Genomic DNA, 22,663 nt, shown 5'->3' with positions numbered 1-22,663 from the left:
TGAAACGTTCTTTTTAAATAAAATCGTGTCCGTTTCGATGGCGACTGTCTCGATATCTACACCGTACCACGGAATGCACCGTAGCTACGATAATACGTGGCTCGTTTAACGTTCGAAGACTATGTATCGACGATTACATCGATACGCGAAACGCGAGTAGAGAATTCGTCGCCGCGAAAGGAAGAGGAACGGGAGGGGGAGGACTCTCGATCACGAATATTGGGTTGAACCGTGCCTCGCTTTATCAATCTGTTTGTAAATGTACGTTTTATTAAACCTTAGACGGTGCAATGTAACATAAATTGTGTTACGTTAGAATTATCCGTACATTCGGTCGAGTTGCTAAGGCTGCTCCAGCACGATTTTGATCCAATCTAATCGTGACGGTAAAGTTTTGTTTTGGAACGGATGGTGCACAATGAGAACAAATCAAAGCATTTGTATTGGCAAGATTATCAACAACCAAGACCTTAACATCTTTTCGAGCATGTTTGTCCAAAGCTTCTTGGATTTAAAAAATGTCAACATTAGCCGCCAGCAAATCTTTACGTTCCATTCCTTCTTTTCGGGGAATTGCTCCAACAAGAGAAGCAGCAGCAACATCTTTAAAAGCGAAAGGAAGAGGAACGGAAGGGTGGAGGGGGTGGAGGACTCTCGATCGCGAATCCGAGCAACAAATTTCACCGATACCCGAGACAATACTTCTGTCTCGAGACAAGAACGAACGGGGTAAAACGTGTTCGCGATGTATCGACATTTTCAACACCCTGCGCCGAATAACCAGGGTGGATTACGGGAGCGTCGGAGGATTAAATTCGCTCTCGTGTTCCGGGTAGAGAAGTCGGTGCTCGGCAGGAATATTTTCGCGCGCTGGAAACGGCGCATCGTCGTTTCTTTTTCGCATGCCCCACGCGAGACTCCCGTCCTTTTCTCACTCGTCCCTTGCCACCCCTCATAAAAGTTAATAAGCCGGGCCGAGGGTAGGTTCGTCGATCCCGAAGAAATTGCGGGAGACCAACGCGCCTTCCTCGCGACGTTTTATGCTGCTGTTCTATTCGCCGTTACGACCGACCTTCCATCCTCCCCCGTCGCTACACCCTTTTCCAACCCCTTTCCTTCTGTTCGTCTCTCTCTCTCTCTTTCTCGTTCCTCGCGGCGCGTTTCTTTCACCGTTGTCCCTGTACCTAACACCGTGGACGTCCCCCTCCCCACCACGCGAAAAGGTGACACGCGTAAAAGCAGACGAGCCCGTTCGAGCTGGAAATCCACTCCCGGGGTAAGCCACTTCGCGTTAATGACTCTCGAATGCAACGAAATAATCCCCGCGGTTGGAATTTTTTAACGGGGAAATTTCGGCGAAAGGGCGAAGATAAAACTCGGTCCCGGTGACGTCGGTTGCAAGAATGTTGCGAGGGAGAGGAGTATTCGGTACGCGAGGAACATCGCGAAAGTGCGGACACGTAGGTCACGGGGTTAGGGCGTCGCGAACAACGACAAAGTACGCGCCGTATGATTTGGCCGTTCAAGGCCATCGAGAAACAAATACAAATGCGGTGGACAGTTTTCCCTCTGGTGGCAAGCGTGGGTAGCACCGCCACAATTCAATTATTTTCTTTCGCGTATGTTTATCGACAACGAACATCGTGGATAGTACAGCGCGGAAAGAAACGTTTCCTCGATTGTCTCCGTTTCCGTGGCGCTCAAAGTTGTCCGGTTTGGCTTGCACTAAACGCCTGCCAACAACACGTGCCAACCCCTCCTCCTCGCTGGTGGGCGCTGGGCGGCTGTGGTCTTATTCCCAGTCGGCGAACGGGGCATTATGGCTTGATAAGTCGGAGACCAAACGAGACAAAACGGAATTCAAGTCTGTCCAGAGCGACAGCTCGAAGAGAAAAAATCCTGAACAACTGCAACGGGCTGGGGAGGCGATACGGGGCCTTACGGCTTGACAAGTCGGAGACCAAACGAGACAAAGTGGAATTCAAATAATACGGGCCCATTCTCGATCCTCCTCGACGATGCGTAATATAAATCGACACGATTACTCCGGACACGTTGATCGGTGGTGCTCGTCTGTTAAAAGTAGACGGCTGATGCGCGAACTTTGATCCTAGGAGCAGCGCGTCCATTCTTTTTTTTCAAGAAGAACCAAATACAACTACGAAACTCAATGTCCCCGTTTCTGTGTCTCGCGTTTTCTCGTACCCGCGCAAAGTGGCACAAGCTTCGCGCTTGTAGCTCGCGGAGACGACAAACTTTAATACACTTTGAGAGATTCTTCCTTCGTCGGGTGCCTTCCCTTCCTCCGGCCGCCGGCGGAAATTTCTTCGCGGAATTATTCCACGCGACGATTGCTACGTGACGAAATGAACTTAAAGCATTTCTCTCCTCGTTCTCTCTCTCCCTCCCCTTCTCACTCTCGTTTTTTCCGAATACCCGGAACGTTGGCTGGTACGATTCAAAAATTTAATCCGTGGCCAAGCTTTGATCGTGCCACGGAATCGATGCGCGGTGAATGCCAAGCGATTCGTATCGTCGAAGGACGCAGGCTCGTTTTAATCATTTAGAGGGACGATGCCGCTGCTCCCTCGTTGCTTTGAGAATTCCCGGTAGACGCGAATTTTTCGTTTTCTCCCGTTCTGGAATTAATAATTTTACCAGTCGACAGGGGCGGATCTACCGCAAAGCCAACGAAGCTCGGGGCCTCTCCTTCGCGCAGAAAGGGCCCCCAAGAGCTACCCGTTCGTTGTTTTTTTCGATCGGTACGACGACCGGTGAAAATAGTCGCTTAATTTTCTCGAAATTCTCGCGAATTTGTCTCGTGCCGTGTAGTTTCGTATTTTCGAGGAGTTCTTCGCTGAGAATTTCTCCACGCGCAAAATTTGTCTCCATCCTCGGGTACTGCTTTCGTAACTCGATAACGGGAGGGGAACAATACGAGGATAAATATATTTTCGCAACGGTAACAATTTTCTTTCGCGAAAGAATTTTTAAAAAGGAAAATCCCCTCGAGGTGATTCGCTTTGCACGGAACCGGAGAAACGGTAGGGGCGTTAATTGATCGTAACTAACGTCCCGTACGAATGTCGTTCGTAGAGGATCATTGAAAATGATCCGTAGAGGCACAGGATGCGTCGACGATCTCCGAAGCGTTACCAACGACGAGCGCGAGCAGCTCTCAGCGAGAAGCTCGCGTCACGAAAGTTGATCGTATCTCGTTGGTCTTCCAAAATCGTGGAATTTTCTCCGCGAGGTATCCTCCGCTGTATCTCGAGCGCCATTAAAACCGACAGAGCGCAATTTCAATAATACCGGTTAAGCTCGTCGCCGCGGGCGTGCCTCGAAGAAGCGTCGCTTCTGGCGCGCAATGCCCGCGGGCCAATTTATTATTCCGGGGGTGGCGCAACGCACGCTCGACGTGGCCAGATGTGGCCCATCGACGCAAATTACGCGAGCCGCGACGATATTTCTCCAAAAATTGCAACGCGACGCCTCTCCCGTAGCCCGTAACCCGCAACCGGGCCAGTTACGCCGCGCGGGTATCGCGCGTTTTATTAAACATTGCAAATAACGTACGCGCGGGGCGTCTCGTAATTCCGTTAAGACGTATTCTCGCAAAAATTTCGCGGGATCTCGAACCGTCCCTGGAAATACGCGATTTCAACGGGGAAGCGTTTGTATTATTAAACAGCGGCACGGATAAAGGATAGATAAACGCCGGCGCACGGCTTTATCGCGGCTTTTAATATCATCTCGAAAGGCGAAACCTGCAATCCGTTTGAACGTCGGGGGATGTTTTCGCGGTCCGACGCGGTAAGAGAGTATTAAAAAAAAAAAAAAAAAGAAGGAAAGGAAAAAAGGAACGTTAAGAGTCGGTCTTTTCGCTGAAAACAATTCCGAACCGACGGTCGGATCCGCGGGCGCGGAACATTGCGGAGATTTTTAACAACGATATCTGTCCGACTTTGCGGAAAAATAATTGCGCGCGCGGGTATCCCACCTATCGGGACACGAATTTTTCGATCCCACTTTCCCTCAGAGGCATTCGTATAATTTACTCGCGAAGTGTTGATCTTTAATTTTGCATCTCCCCTGTTTCGTGCGCATCCCCTCGCCCCCTCCTGTTCCGTTTCCCCCGTCGACAAGAAGGAACGCGAGTGCCCGGAGAGACCGGTCCACGGGGGCCGAGTTCTCGTTAAAGCGTACGCTTCGATTCCGCTACGCGAGTTCTCCAATTATATTAGGCATTCGGCCAGACGGTTTCGTTAGTGTTTGATAAACAGTAGTTAGCAACCCGGTCCCGATAAAACCAGCCGAATCGCATCGGCGCGATCGCGCTTTTAAATTAAAGGTCAATAGAAGACCGCCGGCTCGCCTGTTTCGGATCGATCCTCTCGTGCATTATGAAACGGATCTCCTACCGGTGGCCGTGCGTGCCACGTTCAGAGCGAGAGAGAATCGACGCCGCGGCGTCGATTACCCGACATCGTTCTCGCGCGGAGCGTTCGTAGATTAGCGCGTTTCGGTCCGACGTTTGGCTTCGTTCTTGCTCCTGGTAATTTGTAGACGACGACCCCCGGACCCGGATTCATGAATTAAACAACACCGAGGTCGACCGAGTAGCTCGTTTCGCGCCGCACCCGTGTCCGAAAACACGTCGGTGGCTCGTGCGATCTTCCAAAACCGAACACCACCGGTTACGCGCGCTACCACGTGACGGGGAATTCTTCTTTTTTTTTTTTCAACGACGAATAGGGATTTTCGATCAACGAGAACCGTGGTATCGGAGTTTCCAGGTCCTGCTTCGAGCGCAGGTTCAGAAGAGATATCGCTGGCGAACAGACTTGCGTCAGGGTAAACATTTGGCGGCGATCCGTTCGCTAGGTTTCCTGGAAGGCAGAAGTATCCCTTTACAGGGGGTCTCGCGAGACGACCGAGCGTGAGAATGCACGACGAAAGGGAATACACGTGGTTCGGAGAAAGTGAAGAGTGTGCGCGGAGGGAGGGCACGGAGAGGCGAGGAAAAAGGAGAGATCGGAAAACTAGAGGGCGAAGACGACGAAGGAACAGCGGTGTCCAGCCAATTATCCGCGTCGTTCGAGGGGTCGGAATTTTCTTGGCCCTCTCGGTTCCCTTTGGCAAACAATGTGCGACCAGCAGCGACCACCGGCGAGATCACGAGTTGTTCACCGGGCGGAAAACTCGTGTCGCTCGGAGGGGGTTTAACGCGTTTTTGGCCGGTCGAGGAACAGTCAGAGGGGCAGACATCAATTTCCACGGGCCGATCCACGGCGGATATTCGCGAGCCGTATCGTTTATTTTGATTTGCTGGATTCGTTATCTGCGGCTCGGTGCGCCGAGGGGGCTCGGGATTAAGAGATTTCGACGGGGAATTTATGGTGCCGGCTTCTTCGCTGCTGGGACTTCATAAATACAGCGTCAGGTAGATCGAAGCTCGACCCTGTTTCGCAGCCGGCAGATTCGTTTCGTCGTCGACGGTGCTCGGAGCTGTTCGTTACGGTTGTCGGGGGTCGGTGTAAATTGCGCGGTAAGAGAACTTTTTTTTTTTTTTTCTTCCCCCCTGTCTTTTTCTTTCTCTTTCGGTGCCGAACGGAACAAAATATCCGTTCCCGTTAGACGAGAATTTTTCTTTTCACCGTGAAAATTCTATTCGAGCGAAAATTATTACGTTCGCCAACTGTTTGTCCGTTCTCGTTGGAATTAATAATACGAGGAGAATTATTTTTTGTTTTTCTCTTTGTTGTTTTTTTTTTCCCCAAACGAATTCCATCGAAACTGTTTAAACGGGATCCATTGAAAAGTTCCATAACCGTTTCGAGTTCCAAGAGAATTAATCGCGGCGCGGAGGAACTTTTATTATCGAATATTTATTTATCCGGGAATGGTCGAGGTTCGATGGTTCTCGGTATCGTTGTCGGTAAAATTCGCGTCGTAGGGAGGGGGAGAGGAAAAAAAAAGGAAAAGAAAAAAAGGGGGTCGGTTCTGGGAAGAATTGCGAGTCGTACCGGCTCGCTAAGCCCGGGATCGAGGAAAAATTATTCGACCTTGCGCGCATTCTATTTACCAACGTTACGACGACGTTTCCCTTCGCGCACGACCGATTTTCTTCCCCTCTCCCCACTCTGCGATACACGCGACACGGCTAGGGGAAACGGGCACGATTCAACAGGGTTCACCGGTCGGTCTCGTAGTCGTGAATTTACAATGTTCGAAGGAACCTCAATGTCGTCGCGTCGAACGTGTTTACTCTGCACTCTCGTCCGCCCCGCCAAGAAACAAAGAGATCGGATAAGTGGTACGACAAATCGGGGAAATTAAGGGGCGCGGCGAGGTCCAAAGGGCGGGCGGCGGGTGTTTGGGAAACGCAAAGGAAAACTGCATCGTGCATATATTTTCTCTCTCGGCGTTCCTCGTGTCGGTATTTACCTGGCTGGAATCGTGTTTCTCGGAGCGGAATTATCGGAGGCAGGGAAAAGCGAGAAGTATCGAAAATCGTTGGAACAAAAGAGAATAAAGAAGAACACGCGTAGAAGCGGGTATGGCCGGGACGCGGGGGTTGGCCAGGGACGGTCGGGAGAAGGGTGCTCGGAGGTAATTAAGCAAAGTGCCGTTACAATTAATACGGTCGAGTCGAGAAGTCCCGGGGAAAATGGAAAGAAAGAAGGGGGAACGGGGCGAGTTCCGCTTCTCGCGCAGTTTACTTTATTTTCAGCGGCGTACACTCGAGATAAACGCGTGCTCTCGCTTTAAATCGAATCGACGAAGAAACCGTTCGCCGCTAATTTAATAAAACTATCGGTACCCCGCGGTACATTTTAACGAGCCCTCTACCTGTTGTCCCGAGTTCCGGGGAATTTACCGGCGTTGCGAAACTGGAGCAAACAAGACCGACCGACCGACCGACCGACCGAGCCGGGCAAAATTATAGCGGGAGGGACGGGGCGTCTCCTCTACCCCCATCGGGTAAGGGATCGGTGAAAGTTTTCCAAATTTGCGATTCGGATCCTGCCGATGCTCGAGGACGAACTCGATCCCGAAACATCGTTCTCACCGGGCTGGAGTTTCTCGCCACGCTAACCGAGCGCTCATCCGTCCGTGACGCACACGCGGTGCAACGATGCACTTTTTTTCGGAACAGCTGCAACTCTCCGGGCGACCGTATCTCGCGGCTGGCCCCGCGCGTTTCTTGCGAAAAGGCGACCTCGTACGGGGGCACAAGGTTCGCGAACGCATCCGCGTACTCGTTGAAACGATAGAAGCAATTATTCGAGACAGACGCGGCGTGTGGCCTCGTTGCGTCTTCGGAGCTTCGCGCTTCTTTGTCATTCGATTCCGCGTGGTCGCTAGAACGGTGATATCTCTGTTCGGGATCGTATCGATAACGACGAGAGCCGAAAAACTTGCCACGAGAAACGCGCGAGGCGCCCTTGTCAATTTCTCGACGAGAAAGTCATTTCTACCGTTGCGGATAATAGTCAGTGTAGGATCTTATCACCGGATAATCGAGACCCCGGGGAGAAAAAATTGAAAATACAGTTCGCGCGCGCAGCCAATGTACACGATTCCATTTCCGTTTTATTCAATTTCCAATCGGCCACGCTCGATTCATCCACCGGTGCGCCATCGAGAGAAATCGCTCCAATGGCCCGAATCGATCCTTCGCGGGGCTTCGACTTTTCTTTCCGGTGAAACGATCGTTAGGGATCGTTCTTATCGATCGTTTTCAACCAGAAGTGGATAACAAGGTAGATATAAGTTGGTAGCGTTGACGGGAGGGAAAGTGTGGGGAATGGTGGAGATAGCGAGCCTCTTTCCGTCCCGAGCCACGGTGGCGGGAGCACGTGCGTGACAGAGTGCTAGATTAGCACTTGCTCGGTGAGAACACGTGGTCAATATCTTTTGAAAGGAAAAAAAAAATAAAGAACACGTTAACAAGCGATAATTGATCGATAACGTCGTCGTTTTATGGCTTTTGTAATTGTCGCGAAAATAAAACAAACGACATTTTGTTAAATATGTATCGAGTTATTTAAATATGTATTGCAATAAAAGTGTGAGTTATCGAGGTTACAATTTTCGAGGAACTCGGTTAACCGAATTCTTTCTGTAGCTGCGTACCAATTATAACGCTAGGTAGTGGTTAAACGGTTCTTAGTATCGTAACATAGTATTTATTGCGCGGTGTGCTTAGTTTTAGTCGAACAATAAACGGTAATAAACGAATATAATTGGTACTTTAAAGGAAGGACAGTGACTATTGCTTCGGATAAAGAAATAACCACTGGAATCGTAATTGTAACTAATGTAAATTTCCCGAGTTGCGTTACACATCTCTCGGTACTTTATCGGAAAGAACGATCGGCTGCGTTCGAAATGTTTTTTAACTGAACGATAATTCCGTCGAAATTAGAGCGATGACGCTATCGGTGTTCCACTTGATCGTTTCGGTGTTTCCGAACTACGCGAACGACACATGGCGCGACAAAGAATTGTTCGGTTCTCTGGCCCGCGACGATCGTGTACATTTTGTTAGCGTGTACCGGACGATACCAAGGTTACGATATTGTTTGGCCGCGGTCCAACGTTCCTTTCTAGGAATACTCGATCTATAAATGGTACGCGTCGACGTCGGTAACACGGCCCGGTTAATCGTAGAAACGAGTCGATGAATAAATCGAAGACGAATATTCGCGAGTATCGAATTTATCGCGTAACATTTTAATCGCGACGAGAAAATACGTTACCAGTATCGAATACCCGATACCGCGAATACGATACACGAGCAGCTTGCTTTCTCCGACGTAGAGATAATTTCGAAAACATGGTCGATCGAGCTAGTTTATCGTTTTTGATCGACGCTCTTGGTAGTTATCTTCCATCGAACACCGTCGAACTTTCTTCGACGAATTTCTCGAAAATTACGACCGCTCGGTCGCGTTGGAAACCTTCGTCCGTTTATTCCGTAAAGTTTCGAGAGCATCACCGGGCGCACGCCGCGTCTTTTGCAGTCCGGTGCGCGTGGTCGTCGACAATCGCGTCGGACAACGCGCAAACGTTTGCAAACAATCGTTGGAGAGACGCGCGATAAGCCATTGTATCGCGCGTGTCTGCGGGGCACGCTCCGAGCACGCGCGACCGAGACGTACCGCGGTCGAGTCTCTTAATTAAACGCAATTAAGCGTCGCAAAAGCGACTCCGTGTGACTGAACGCGGTCCGACGGTACTCGGTGTTTGTCGATCTTATCGTTAAGTGTCTCTCCCAGGATCGGTTTTATCTCGAGTTCGGGGTTGGTTTCGACCCGGTTTCGAGCCCGTTGCAAATCTCCCGGAAGTTTGTCCGCTAACCGTTGCGTTGATTCGAGTCCCGCGCAATAATAATAACGCGAGTAAAAAGTTTCGCGTCACGCACGTGCCTCGGTACGTCCGAGGCGAATACGATCGAGAACGCCGCCACGGTAGTCTTCTTAAGTTACGAGCCCGGAATAGCGGATCGTCTCTCGGCTAGCTGTTAAAAACACGTCTCTGAACTATTGCGTAACCGAGCAGGCGCGTATTAACCGCGATACGTATCCGAGTCCTCGTCTCGAGTCATTTTTCATTTCTCGTGGTACACGTCGCGGTATCGATATCTTCCAGACTTTTTTTTCTCTTCATTTTTTTCGTCGAAAGACTCCCTCGAGCCAAGTATCTACGCGGGGGTATCTATCGGCGGTTCTCCGGCGATAAGATACGACAATCGGTAACAGTCACGATTTTTAATTTCGGAGACGTATTGTGGTTCGCGTGAAAGAATATTGTCCCCGGAAAGTTTCGTTGTCGATGGAATCGTTGGCCTTGGTTTCCCCTCTCGAGGATGAAGCAGTGGTAGCGGCACAGCTCGTCTACTTCCAACTTTTCGTCGCGCGTAACAGTCTCGGTGGAACCAGCGACGAGCGAGCCGACACGTAGGAGCGGTTTGTTGATACTCGTTCCACGAATCGACGTCGGTCAAAGTTTCGGTGACCGTTCTTGGTAGCGAGCAACTACTACTGCCCGGAAACATTCGATATGCCGGTGTCGCGAACCGGGTGGATCGTGCTCGGTGTGCTCGCGTTGCTCGCGCTGTGCTCGGCGGCGAGCAACGAGCCCCGACAGAAGTTGAAGATCGCGGCGGTTTTCGGTCATCTCGGTAGGAGTCACTTCTACGTTTTCAAACCGTTGCTGCTGGAACTGGCGAAACGCGGTCACGATTTAACGGTGATCTCGCACTTCCCGAGGTCCGAGAAAGAGATCGCCGCGCTCCCGTTGTCCAATTACAAGGACATCAGCCTGGTGGACGAGAAGTTCAACGTGTACGTGAACGTGATCGATCTGAACACGATCGACGAGACGTCCTTCCACGCGACCAAGATATTGGAAATGTTGAACATGATGGCGTCGGTGACCTGCGAGATCGGCTTGAAGAATCCCCGGTTGATGGAGTTCGCCAATTCCGGGCAGCATTTCGACGTGGTGTTGACCGAGAGCTTCAACACCGATTGTTTCATGGCCGTGGTTCACAAGTTGAACGCGCCCTTTATACAAATATCGACTCACCAGTTGATGGATTGGACGATCGAACGCATGGGCATTTCCTACGAGGCCAGCTACATACCTTCGTTGTTCAGCGGTCTGGACAGGCCGATGAACTTTCTGGGTAGAACCTGGAACGCGCTCACGATAGTGTTGACGACGACGGTGTACAACACCATCTTCCATTGGCGGGATCAGTCGATAGCGGAGAAGTATTACGGTCCGGATATCCCGAATTTAAAGGACGTAAGTAGGAACTCGTCGTTGACGTTGCTCAACACGCATTACTCGTTACACGGTGCCCAATTGTTTCCACCGACCGTCGTCGAGACCGGTGGGATGCATCTGCCGAAGACGAAGAATCCTCTGCCGAAGGACATCCAAAGATTCCTGGACGATGCTCACGAAGGCGTTCTGTACTTTAGTCTCGGCTCGATGGTCAAAATGTCAAGCATCCCGGAGGAGAAACTGAACGCTGTGTTGAACGTGCTCGGCTCCATACCCAGGAAAGTGATTTGGAAGTGGGAGGCGGACCTCTTGCCCCGTAAGCTCGGCAACGTTATGGTTAAGAAATGGCTGCCGCAGTACGACGTACTGAGTGAGTAAAGTTTCGACGAAAGATCATTTTTAAACGAACGGAATACGATATCGCGCACTATCGAACGTATCGGTGACGAGGAAACTCGTCGAGATCTGCGAGGAGGAACCCGAACAATTGTCCGAATATTTCTCGTCGCGATGACACATTCGTACGGGTTCGACGGTGACGCGTCGCACGTCAACACGGTTGATAAAAGTCATCTCTCTATCAATCTGGTACACTTTGCGAAGGGGGCAATGACTCGTGCCGACGATAGCGTACGTAACGCCGTGCGTCGACGAGAAGACACATCCAAGAGAACAATTATATACGATCAAAGATCAACAAGACAGCTCCTTCGACTCTCGTCGCTGGACGTTAACGTTCAACAACGCCCGATATCGCTTATTGCGCACGATAGTTCGTTCCCTACGGACGTACGTTCGCTCCGATTCATTTTCCTCCTTTCGCCGGGAATCCCCGTAATCTTGGAACACCCCGCATCGATGACTATTGTATTTCAATGATACGCGGAATAGGTAACAGATCCGTCGTTTCAATCGTCACCGAAACGTCGAACGAAAAGTCTCGAATACGTTCGTAACAGTTGCTCCCTATGAATAATGCAACAATTCTATAACAGACTACCGGTATTAATTGTTCCATCTCGGTCGTGCAGCACCGATGGATGGCTATGACGGATCACGCTTTCCCCCTTAAAAGACGAGAACATCTTTCCATCGGCGATTATCGATTTTCTCGTCGAACGTCCAACGATTTATTCGCTTTTCTTTTGCCACCGTATCATCGTCTCTTTTAAGAGATTACGCGATGACAAAGCAAACTTTCCCACCGACCGAGCTTTCCAACGAAACCAGTTTAGCGTACTATTAAATTCCACTCCGTTTCGTTACCTTCGACGGGATAACAGGGATTGCGTAAACGAGAAAATGTTTTTCCGTCGATTCGCGTTAAATTTCGTTTCTCCCTACGCATATCGCGAGAGTGGGGAGCGAGAGTGGAACCGGAGCGGGTGTAAATTGATTTTCACTCTTGGCGTTGTCCCGCGGAAGGTTGGAAACCACGTGTAAAATGGAAACAAACAAAAAAAAGAAAAATAGAAAAAAAAAGAAGAAAGAAAAAGAAAGAGACGACACAATAACGCAACGCGACCCATCCTAATGCACTCGTTAACACGGCGAAGCTTTACGACGGTCGTTACGCAACGACACGTGCGAGTCGCTCGTTTGCGAGATTAGTACATACGTCGAACGACGTAAACATTGATTCATCGCAGACTCCATTGAAAGCTTGCAGCCATGTTCCAATATATTACTTAAATCTACATACATACGTATGTCGTTCGTGGAACTTGTACCCGACGAATGAATCGCAAATCATTCCCGGCTCGCGTATACAGCCGATCCCAGTCAGTTCTATGCACGCTCGTGCGATAATAAACACGACAATAATAGCGTCTTTATTGCATCATATTGCACGAAAAGATACGCGAACGAGACCACGGATATGTATAATTTCCGTAAAAGGCGGAGCGTGGTTAATGGGTTTCTCCGAAACGTAACTCGCGATGATCTACAGGGTGTTCTAGGATTTAACGACCAATCGGTGCCGCTGCGAATAAAAATAAGAGGAAAAAGTCGCTCGTGGAATGGACGCTTCGTTATAAAGTTGCAACGAAAACGTAAGGAACGTTTTCTCGGTACATTGCAATCTACGAATAATGTCGCATCTGTTGGCAATTATCGGTTGTACAATTTGGTTGGTTCTACGATATAAAGGTAGTAATCGTAAGAGGATTAATATAAGCCACAATAGAAGCCAGATGTTACAAAACAATTAAACACATTACGCGATCGACTTATTCTTACGCCTTGATGTAAACTACGCGAGGAAGTTGGCGGCAATTCTTTCCTCTCTATTCGAGCACGTTTATAGGAACGTACTGGCGATGTTAAATTTCGAGACATTCTGTACAGAGCGTGGATTTTTGCCATCGATTGTATTTCCCTTCCGGGCTTCCTTCGATGTAGATTTGCACAATCATCGTGCCGGTGTAGTTCGTTCGCACGGCGAGACCGATCGAGTGAATTAAACATTAAGCTTGTTAAGACGGAATCTGTCGGTGATCGGAATAGCTCAGTGGGTTAAGGCAGTCGAGAAACCGAGAAGCAGGTTCTTCTCGATGCATGCCCCCCGCGAGAGAGGTGTTCGAATCTCGGTTTCAGTGAAATCGTTTTTCTTTTCCGGTAGTTTTCAAAAATGTAGTTTCGGTCTCTCTGCATCTCGGTTTTTCAGTAAGATTTCGAATTCGGTTCAGGGCCGTGGGGAGGGGGAAGGGAGAGGGAGAAAGAGGAAAAAAGAAAAAGGGGATTTCTTTGTCGGGCCAATTTGGGTTAATTACGGTAGTGTGTTTTGTGTGTAGGCTTTCGGGAGAGAAAGAAATAGTGTAACGTTGTGGCGACCGACCGACCCCCGTCGTCCTAGTTTAAATTAAATTGCCTTTGAACGTTTTTATGAGAGAGATCCTCTCACGGGGGACATTGGTGTGTGCCGTGTGCTGCGTGTGTGTGCGTTGTTTGTGCGCGTGGATCGATTTATATCTTGTCCCATATGCTAATTACGGGCTGTGTTGTCGTCGGTTAATAGTTTGTAACGAGACCACCACCACCGTTTTGTAATATCGACGTTATCGATATCAATGGCAATAAAGGGTGAACGTGAAAGAATGGTGGGGGAACAACGGGACGAATTGAAATCGAAATTGGAAATTCCGCTATATTGCGAATTGAACGCTAATCGAAGCTGGAACCATCGGAAATCGTTGCGAAATATCGAAAGCGGATTTCGAGGCTGAAACGTTTTTCGAGAGCGCACAGGTATTTGCTGTAGCGCCGCGGAAGCGAGCGTCAAATAGTTTTGAAACTTTCAAAGAGGCTTGCATAGTCGAGAGGCCTTTCGATACCTAGAAAATGATATCGGTCCATTGACGCGCGGTGGTATATATACACACACACATATATATGATGTTGTATGTATAATATATATTATACACGGTTATCGATCGTTGCATATAAAATTGTTTTCTGATTGCAAAATCATCTGGTAGTGTCGCAACGATATAGCGCGTCTCCCTAGACTGTGTACCAATTTACGTTAATTCGGGAAAACACACGCTCGGTCTTTCCATTGTTTACGGTACGGCTATTCCCAACGATATTGCAAGCTGGAAATTATATCGTCGGGTAATTAACATCGTGCAACCAGAGATTTACGATCGAGGACATAATCCTCGAAAAGTTGCCATCTTACGGTTATCGAATTTCTAGAATATACAGACCGAAACAAAGATTTTAGAACTTGCGAGAAAAAGCTTGGTCAGCGGGCCGATAAAGAAATTAAACCGAGCGAGATAATGCTCCGTCAGCACGGGTCGAGCAATTAACCTCGCTCGGTGATAGAGTCCGTTGTTGCTTTTGTTAATGCTCGAGTGGAAGAACGGTTGGGAATCTTCAAGGTCGGTCGGTGATTCGTACTCCTCGATGGTGGTGTGCGGCAAGCTTTACACGTGTTTGGGACGCATTAGCGTGGGAAAGGTCGAGTCGATCGACCGGATACCTAAGAAGATTAGGATCTTCGTCGAAAGCAAGGTCGTTGGGGGAAGTTGTTCCGAGTATCGTCGCGAGCTTTGTCCGTTTCCAAGTATACTTTCCGTCTCTCGATATCTCGTGGTCAATCCTTTCTTACGCGAATGTCCGTTTCTGATGGTTCCTATTCCGAATACCCTGTCCCGGGTATAGCTTCGTTGCGGCATGGACGGTTCTTTGAAAGGTTCGGGAAGGTTGTTTGGCCAATTCTCGCGCGGTGGGTAGTTTTGCGACTCTCCACCCCTCTCTCTTTCTCTCTCTCTCTCTGTCTGTGCCTCTGACGAGCGAAATGACTTTAATTAGGCAACTCGCTAACGACCTGCTGGCAACATAAATCACCGCTAAACCTTCCAGAGACGGAGACCTCTGCCCTCGCGTCGTAACCGTCGCTTCTTTCGACCCTCTTCGACGATGGTTCAGAAGTCAGTAGTAGCTTAGGCACTTACGTGGTCGGACTCGCGGAATCGATGGCAACTCGAGGCACGTGCTTCTCCCCGCGGCACGTGGCCCAGCTATTGCGAACAAATCTCGCGCGCATAGTAAACTTTATCGCGACGTTTCGTAACAGTTCGCGCGTCTCGTCGCTTGAACTTTCTTACGCGTTGCAAGCACGCGTAAACAAGGCTCTTGGTTCGAGAGAGGTCCATCGACAGTTTACGATCGGTGTTACGAAATCTAGTAGCCCCTGCGCGTTAAACGGTCGATATTCGCCGAAAATATCGTTGCTTCGGGCATCTGTCTACTCGACGTACTCAATAAAGGAGAGGTCGGTCAATAAATTTCGAGGTCAACAATTTTGTTTTTATATCGACCAAGACGAGGTTAACGGTCGAGCCGCGATTACACGAATTCGTTTCGTTGCAAAGAGCACATCAATGAACCGAAATTGGGCTCGGTAAATATTTTAAACAAGATGATTACGTCGTAGCAAGCGTGACCGCTTACGACACGTAGGAGCGGCTTACACTGCGTAACAACGGTCTTTTTTTTCCTCGTCGAGCACGCAACGCTGGCACACAATGATCGGTCAATTTGCCTGCTTACTTACCCGGTGTTTTCTCTTCGGTCGGAATGACTCTCGTAAATTTGTCATCTAAATAAATGTCACGTTGCACGACAAGCGGCCGTCATCTATAACGCACGTGTTACGAAACGTTCCATCTCCACTGGAAGAACTCGATCCATTTTCTCCGTCCGTATTATTCCCTTTATCTCGAGGCCTCGATAAACTAATCGATCTCGAACATCGAGCACTCGAAATTATCTATTACGTTTCGTAATCGAATCGGACAAAGTTTCTCTACGAATCGAAAGATCGAACAAAGGCACGATCGATCGGTTATCGAAAGTAATCGGTGGCAAACAATCCTAGCGAATCCGCGAACGACGTACCCTCCTTCGTTTACTATTAATAACGCTTATCGTGTTACCGTCGAGGAAAACAATTTACGACATTTACCCTTTCCCTTTTACGAATTTTCTTTCGAAGCGATGGCGAAATCGATAAATTTTTCTTCATTTTATATTTCGTTATCGAGAAAACCTTGGTAAAACGATGAAAAATTGGAATATTATCGCGCAACGCGGGAACTAAATACCGATTTTCGGAATGGCATCGTGTTCACTCGCGTCGAATATTTCTATCTATTTACGCAATTTTCCGCGGTAATGGTCGTTGGTAAAATACGATACCGTTTTGTCCGTCGTTCGCAAAATAATTTCGAACAAGTATGAATATTTATTTAACCGGTTCCGAGCGTTCGGTTCTCCTCGGTCCCGGTGATCGTCCCCGGTATCGATCGTCGTCCGCGTCTCGAGTGTACATCGTTTCTCGTTGAACGAATGCAGATGCGATTTTCCGCGACGAAGCTCGAGGCTCGCGAGGTTCTTTCCCCGTGGCGGATAATCTATCCGGAAGCCCCGCTGGCGACTCGACCGGAGGCTGGGATCGATCGCTTTAATTTTATTATCTCTCTCCGTGACCGGTGTATCTCGAGTCTCGTTTTCTCGGTCGGTGGCTCGTGGCCGGCACCTCGGCTCTTCGTGATCTCGATAAGATCGTGGCCGCGCTTAAATCCCCTCGTCAACCCCTTTGCTCCCCCATCGTGTTACTTCGCACGCTCCGAGCACGGTGCACGCGAAATGGTGCACGATCCCCATCGACCGGCCGATCGTAACTTACCCTAAGCGTCGTTTTTACGAAACCGTGGAAATCGTTAATTCCCGGCGCTTAATTGCCGCGGCGTAACACTCCCGCGGTTCGAGGAGCGCCGCGACCGCGCTTTTATCGTCGCTACTCGAGCCGATACATCGCGATAATTCGCTCGCGCGGAACCCCTCTACGTTTCTCTTTATCTCTCTCTCCATCTATCTCTCTCTCTTTTCAAACGAACTTTGTGTTTTTACCCACCCTCGGTCCACGCGAGAGTCGGAATACTTTATTTTAACGAATCCTTGGAACGTACCGGGAACCCTCGACGGGTTGATAAATCGACGGTGCCCTCCTCTCGATCGCGGACCCGGTACCAGGGGGCGTGTTTACGATCGATTCTGTCAATACGCGTACCATCCGCTAATGTAATTGATTTTAGAGGGCAACGATATCGTCGACCTAGCCATGGATGTGTTGACACGCAATGCCCTCGAGTATCGCGTTTAGCGGCATAAAGGCGAGGATGAAACGAGGGAGATCTCATTACTCCTCCGCTCCCGTTTCCCACCACCGTTACGGTAAAAGGGGAATCGTTCCATCCAGGTTCACTTTTATTCCGTTCGGTATCCATTAAGGAATAGGATATACTTCTTTGTTACTTTTACGGTTCTATTAGATCGGGCGGGTCGGACGGTGGCCGAGGCGGGAGTATGCTAACTCGATGCTCCCCTCGGTGATGCATCGGTGAAATTTCAAATGCGAATCGATCGCGATTCGATTTGTCTCGTGGATTTACGTACCACGGGATCGGAATCAACGATTCCACCAACGTCTCGAATTAACTCCACGGGGACGACGCCGGGTTCCGTTCCCTTCTCAACGGTACCGGCTAATAGTCTACGATACGAGCGATACGACTTTTAGATTCTCTAATAAGGCCAACGGGAGAGGCGATACGCCGCGAGACAGGTTTAGATTTTTACAGTTAATTGGACGATACCCAGGATCGCGTTCTAGCGGACGCGGCGAGCGGATAACTTATCAAAATGGCGCTTTTAAGATTACACGGTCTTAAATCTCTCGGGAGAATTTTCGCCCTCTTCGCGTATCCCGTTCGCTTTTATCGACGGGGCGGGAAAAAAATCGTTACCCATTCCGTTCTCGAAGCAATCGACCGGGAGGTTCCGGTTTCATCGTTAGAAAATACCAACTAGCGTATTTAGTCCAAAGACAGTTCGATGGTTCGTACTTAAACCGTGTGTCCACCGAGCGAGTCGTTTTCGAGTCACTCTACATCGGACAAGTCGTTTTCGAGTCACTGTATATCGGACAGGTTGTTTTCGAGTCGCTCTACATCGGACAGGTCGTTTTCGAGTCGCTCTACATCGCACAGGTCGTTTTCGAGTTACTCTACATCGGACAGGTCGTTTTCGAGTCGCTCTACATCGGACAGGTCGTTTTGGAGTCGCTCTCGATCGTACGGGTGGTTGTTCAAGACCCTCGGTTCCTCCTCGATCGTTTATCGAGACTGTCCGTCGTTCCGCGCGGACTTTCCGCAGAAATCTCGACGTCCTCGTTAGCGTCCGATTCCCTCGACCGACGAAAGCTAAATATCAATTCCCGTCGGCGGGCGTGCAGCGTCGTAAAACGCGCGGAGGGAACATCCGTGGGAAATAGCAGCGCGTTATTTCCTCGTTACGGTCGGCCGTAAAAATGTCTAACGCGGCGCGTCGCGTCGCGTCGCGTCGCGAGCGACGGAAAGAAATCTCGGTGGCAAATCGCGCGCGTACGTCGCCGTACCGATTTTCCTCCGAACGACGTCGTCCTCGACGTCGACTCGTCCCCGTCGGGGAAAAATTCCGGTCGGGGGCCCGATAGATATCCCACTGTCACGTATCGACGCGCGTCGTTACGTGTACGTATCGAGCGCGAAACCTCGAGAGACGACGCCTCCTCGAGACTTCGCCCTTACGTTCGACGACACGTACGTAACCCGGCGCGTACGCGTCCGTACCCAAAACGGGGGCGTAGAAACGGAGGGTCGGTGGGGCTGGGTAAGGTGGAAGAGGAGGGTCGACGTAATGGAATTTGACATTAGGATCGACGCCGGAGGTGCGAAATCGTGCGCGACGCCGAGGGGAGGGGAGGGGGATGCAGCAGTCATCCCTTCGACCGAGAGGGTGACTTTTCGCGACGAACGCGGAGGCCGACGCGACGACGACGGAGGCAGAGGGACGTAGAGGAATTTTTCAGTCGACGCTGGGATTTATTTAAAGTCGAGAGCGTTCCGGGAGAATCTTGGGTCCTCCCTTATTATACGGGGACGCCGTGATTCTTCCAGGGGAGATAGCATTCACGTGCCCGCTTCGTAATAAGCTCGTATCGCGGGGATCGCGGCAGCCCTTCCCTCCCTACCATCTTCCGAAAATGTTTCATATTCGACGCGGAACGAAATCTAACGTCGTATATTTGTGAAAAGAAACGACCCTCGAGCGGACCGGTGAACGCGAGCGGATTTCTCGCGACGATTTACCGATATCGGGAATTAATTTCCGCGGGACGTGGTTCCGATCGGCCGATATATCTCCTTTTCGCGGGAACGTTTTAACGCTCGACCGGCCGGTATTTATACGGATAGACGGACATTTATCCAGCCGGGGTAATAATATCCCTTAAGGACGTAATATACTTCGGTCTGGATCGTGATCCTTGTACAATGGAAAATGCAAAACAATAGCGAGACGAACAATCGGGCTGGAATTATCACGCGTTTGCGTTCCACCGCGAAAGTAATAAAGCCATCCATCGACGGTTACGCGTATCGATCCGATTCGCGAAATCGACCCTTTCAAACTTCTCTACGTCTTCCTTCGCTCTTTTCTTTTTTTTTTCTCCCCTCCCCCCGTTACGATTCTTCTTTCTCTTCAAAGCTTTCGTTTGTTCGCAGGTCATCCGAACGTCAAGTGCTACTTCGGTCACGGTGGACTACTGGGCTTGACGGAGGGAGTGTACCTCGGTGTACCGATGATATTGATGCCGTTGTACGGTGATCAGCTTCAGAACTCTATGGCGGCTCAGGTTAGGGGCATCGCTAAAGTCGTGCGGTATCCGGAATTGAACGAGCAGACTCTGAGACACGCGGTGGACGAAGTTTTCAACAATACCAGGTATCCCGATCGGCTGCTAAGAACATTTCGTTCCAGGGGACGAACGTTCGATCGCGAACAAATAGTACGGTTTAAGGTCCTTTTCACCCGCGCGTTTCCACCCTTTAACTCACGACTCGCGTAGAGAATTATTGAAACAATGGTGGCTCGATTTGTTCCCCGCTCCGTGGAAATATGAGGTAATTGGCAAAAGTTTGAGAATGTATCGAAGTAATTATCTTGAAGAGTACGCGACGGGTGACGGACAGCGATTTAGACTCGTGTAGGCTGCCACAACGAACGAATCTTTATTCAACGGACGGTGATTCATGTACACACTCGCGACGTTGTTTACGCGACAACGATCGAGGGTCGTTAGTTTCGCGAAATCGTTGCGAAATTTCGTGCACTCTTCGAAAAGATTCCAATCGTTCGATTCGAACACAGACCTTCCCTCCGTTTTCTCGAGTACGCGTATATTCGATCCTTTCGTTCGTCCGTCGGTACAGTGTCAATAGTTTCGGAGCAATTACACAAGCGTTGTTTCTCGATCACAGACGAGCGTGCAAAATTGTTGTACCCCGTACGAGCCCCCAAATAATCGTTATACTCGTGCGGTGTATCGATGTACATTTAAGTATATTACAAGTTACAGTGTTATCGGTATTAGACGCGGTGTTGGCGATTAGTTCTATTAAAAGTAGATCGACCGTGTACAAGACCAAGCTTATCGTCTCGATGCCCTCGACACGCGTCTTTATCGTCTTTGTCGCTTACGTCTTTTACTGGTCTTTCGTCTTAGCGCGTCTTTCCAACTGTCCCGTCTTATTACGTCTTCTTACCCATACTGTTACGTACTCTGGACGTACTGTCCCCGACATGCTCTGGACATACTGTGGACATACTGTGGATATACTGTGGACATACCGTGGACGTACTGTGGACATACTGTGGACGTACTGTGGACATACTGTGGACGTACTGTGGACATACTGTCGACACAAGGGACGGAACGGGTGTATCGAAAGGGTTTCGAGTCCCTCCGAACTATTTATGATTCTCCGACCAGTGCATCGAACGTTGTCTCCCGGTTGTGCATGATCGTTGGAACGATCACCGGACGGACGTAATTTTCGCGAAAGATTCGTTATAAATATTGGCGCGCACGTGTCGAGTAGTTTTGCGCGCACGGTGTTACGGTATTTGTAATTTCGATGCTCCTCTCGGAATTAATCTTCTCCGCGTTAGAAGCCGAAATCCCGATTTCGGTTACCGACTTAAAGCTCATCCGGTGCACGCGTCGAATTCACGTTGCAATTAGCCTCACTTTCCCTCGCGTATTTCGATCGACGAGACGCGAGCGAGCATTCGACGAGAGAGAGAGAGAGAGAGAGAGAGAGAGAGAGAGAGAGAGAGAGAGAGAGGGAGACCCGCCCCGACGAGTTTAACGCGCATCGAGCGCTCGGGGTATCCGCGGGAATATTCAATGTTCTCGCGGCGCGATAACTAGCGATGGAAACGATATCGAACCAATGCTATCGATACCGGACCGTAAATTATACCGTCGAACGTTCGGGTATCGAGCGTTCGGGTATCGAACAGAATCGATGCGTGTTTGCCACTTCACGGAAGTATCGACACCCAGCCGTGCGCCCCGATGCTTTCGAGAAAGTGTACCTACGAGTTTACGTACGAAGCTTGCGGGCTTTTAGACAATTCGACGCTCGCGCGTTACAACGTCGCGTGATTTTACAACGTATAAACGTCTCCTCGCTCCCAACGATTTTTCCCGATCGTTCCTCTTTCTCGATAGATTCGCGACGGTACGTTCGCGCGATTGCGAAAGGAAAACGTCGACCGTCGAGCGATTACTTGCGCGATCGATGCGTTTTCGACGTTCTTCGATGCTCGGAATCGTTCACTACGGTCTCTCTCGATCACGAGCGCTCATCGATATCCTAATCGCATATAAACCGACGATAACCGCTCGACGCGCTAACGAAAGTCGACGGTAGATCTTTCCTTCCCCGGTTTGAAACGATTCGCGCTCTCAGCGTATCAGCTCCGAAAAGTACGCTCGGCCGCGTCACGTTGTTTCGCACCGGGGAAAGAAATAGTGAAAAAGTAACACGGCGGGTGGGCGAACGTACCGAAATGACGAGACCGGGGGAACCACCGCGCCGCTACAAAAAAACTGGAGAATCGTATAATCTGCCCGGATATTCGGTCCGTTGAATATCTCACGAGCCGTCCGGACGCTAGGATATCCGGGAAGTGCATCGTCGTTGCAGCGCAGAGGCGGCCCCCCTACCGACCCCCTCTGTTAATCCGTGACGCGGACTCACTGACGTTTTTCCATCCTTTTCCCCACCCTCTCCGGCACACCCCGTTCGGCGCAACTCCGCCCTTGTCTCTCTCCTCGCCGACTCTTTACGCGATTCGTCCCCTTCTCTCCCCTTCCCGTGTTCTATATTTTTCCTTTTTTACCTTTTTTCCTTTTTCTTTTTTTTTTTTCCCCACCCACCCCCTGTCCACCTTTCTCCGCGTC

General features: G+C 49.8%; 1 protein-coding gene across 1 annotated transcript in view; it reads left to right on the top strand.

The window, feature by feature from the left end:
• The first annotated feature begins 9,400 nt into the window (after positions 1 to 9,400).
• LOC143150250 (UDP-glycosyltransferase UGT5) overlaps positions 9,401 to 22,663 on the top strand; it is a 30,201-nt gene continuing 16,938 nt past the window's right edge. Inside the window, exons 1-2 of the mRNA XM_076318393.1 lie at positions 9,401 to 11,170; positions 19,917 to 20,136. Of these exons, the coding sequence (XP_076174508.1) occupies positions 10,069 to 11,170; positions 19,917 to 20,136 (1,322 nt within the window). The 5' untranslated portion in view covers positions 9,401 to 10,068. The remainder of the gene's footprint in view (positions 11,171 to 19,916; positions 20,137 to 22,663) is intronic.

This window comes from Ptiloglossa arizonensis, chromosome 8 (genome assembly GCF_051014685.1).
Source record: "Ptiloglossa arizonensis isolate GNS036 chromosome 8, iyPtiAriz1_principal, whole genome shotgun sequence".
In the NCBI taxonomy this organism is placed as follows: Eukaryota; Metazoa; Arthropoda; class Insecta; order Hymenoptera; family Colletidae; genus Ptiloglossa; species Ptiloglossa arizonensis.
Note: the sequence above shows the minus strand (reverse complement) of the source record. Positions and strands in the feature narration are given on the sequence as shown.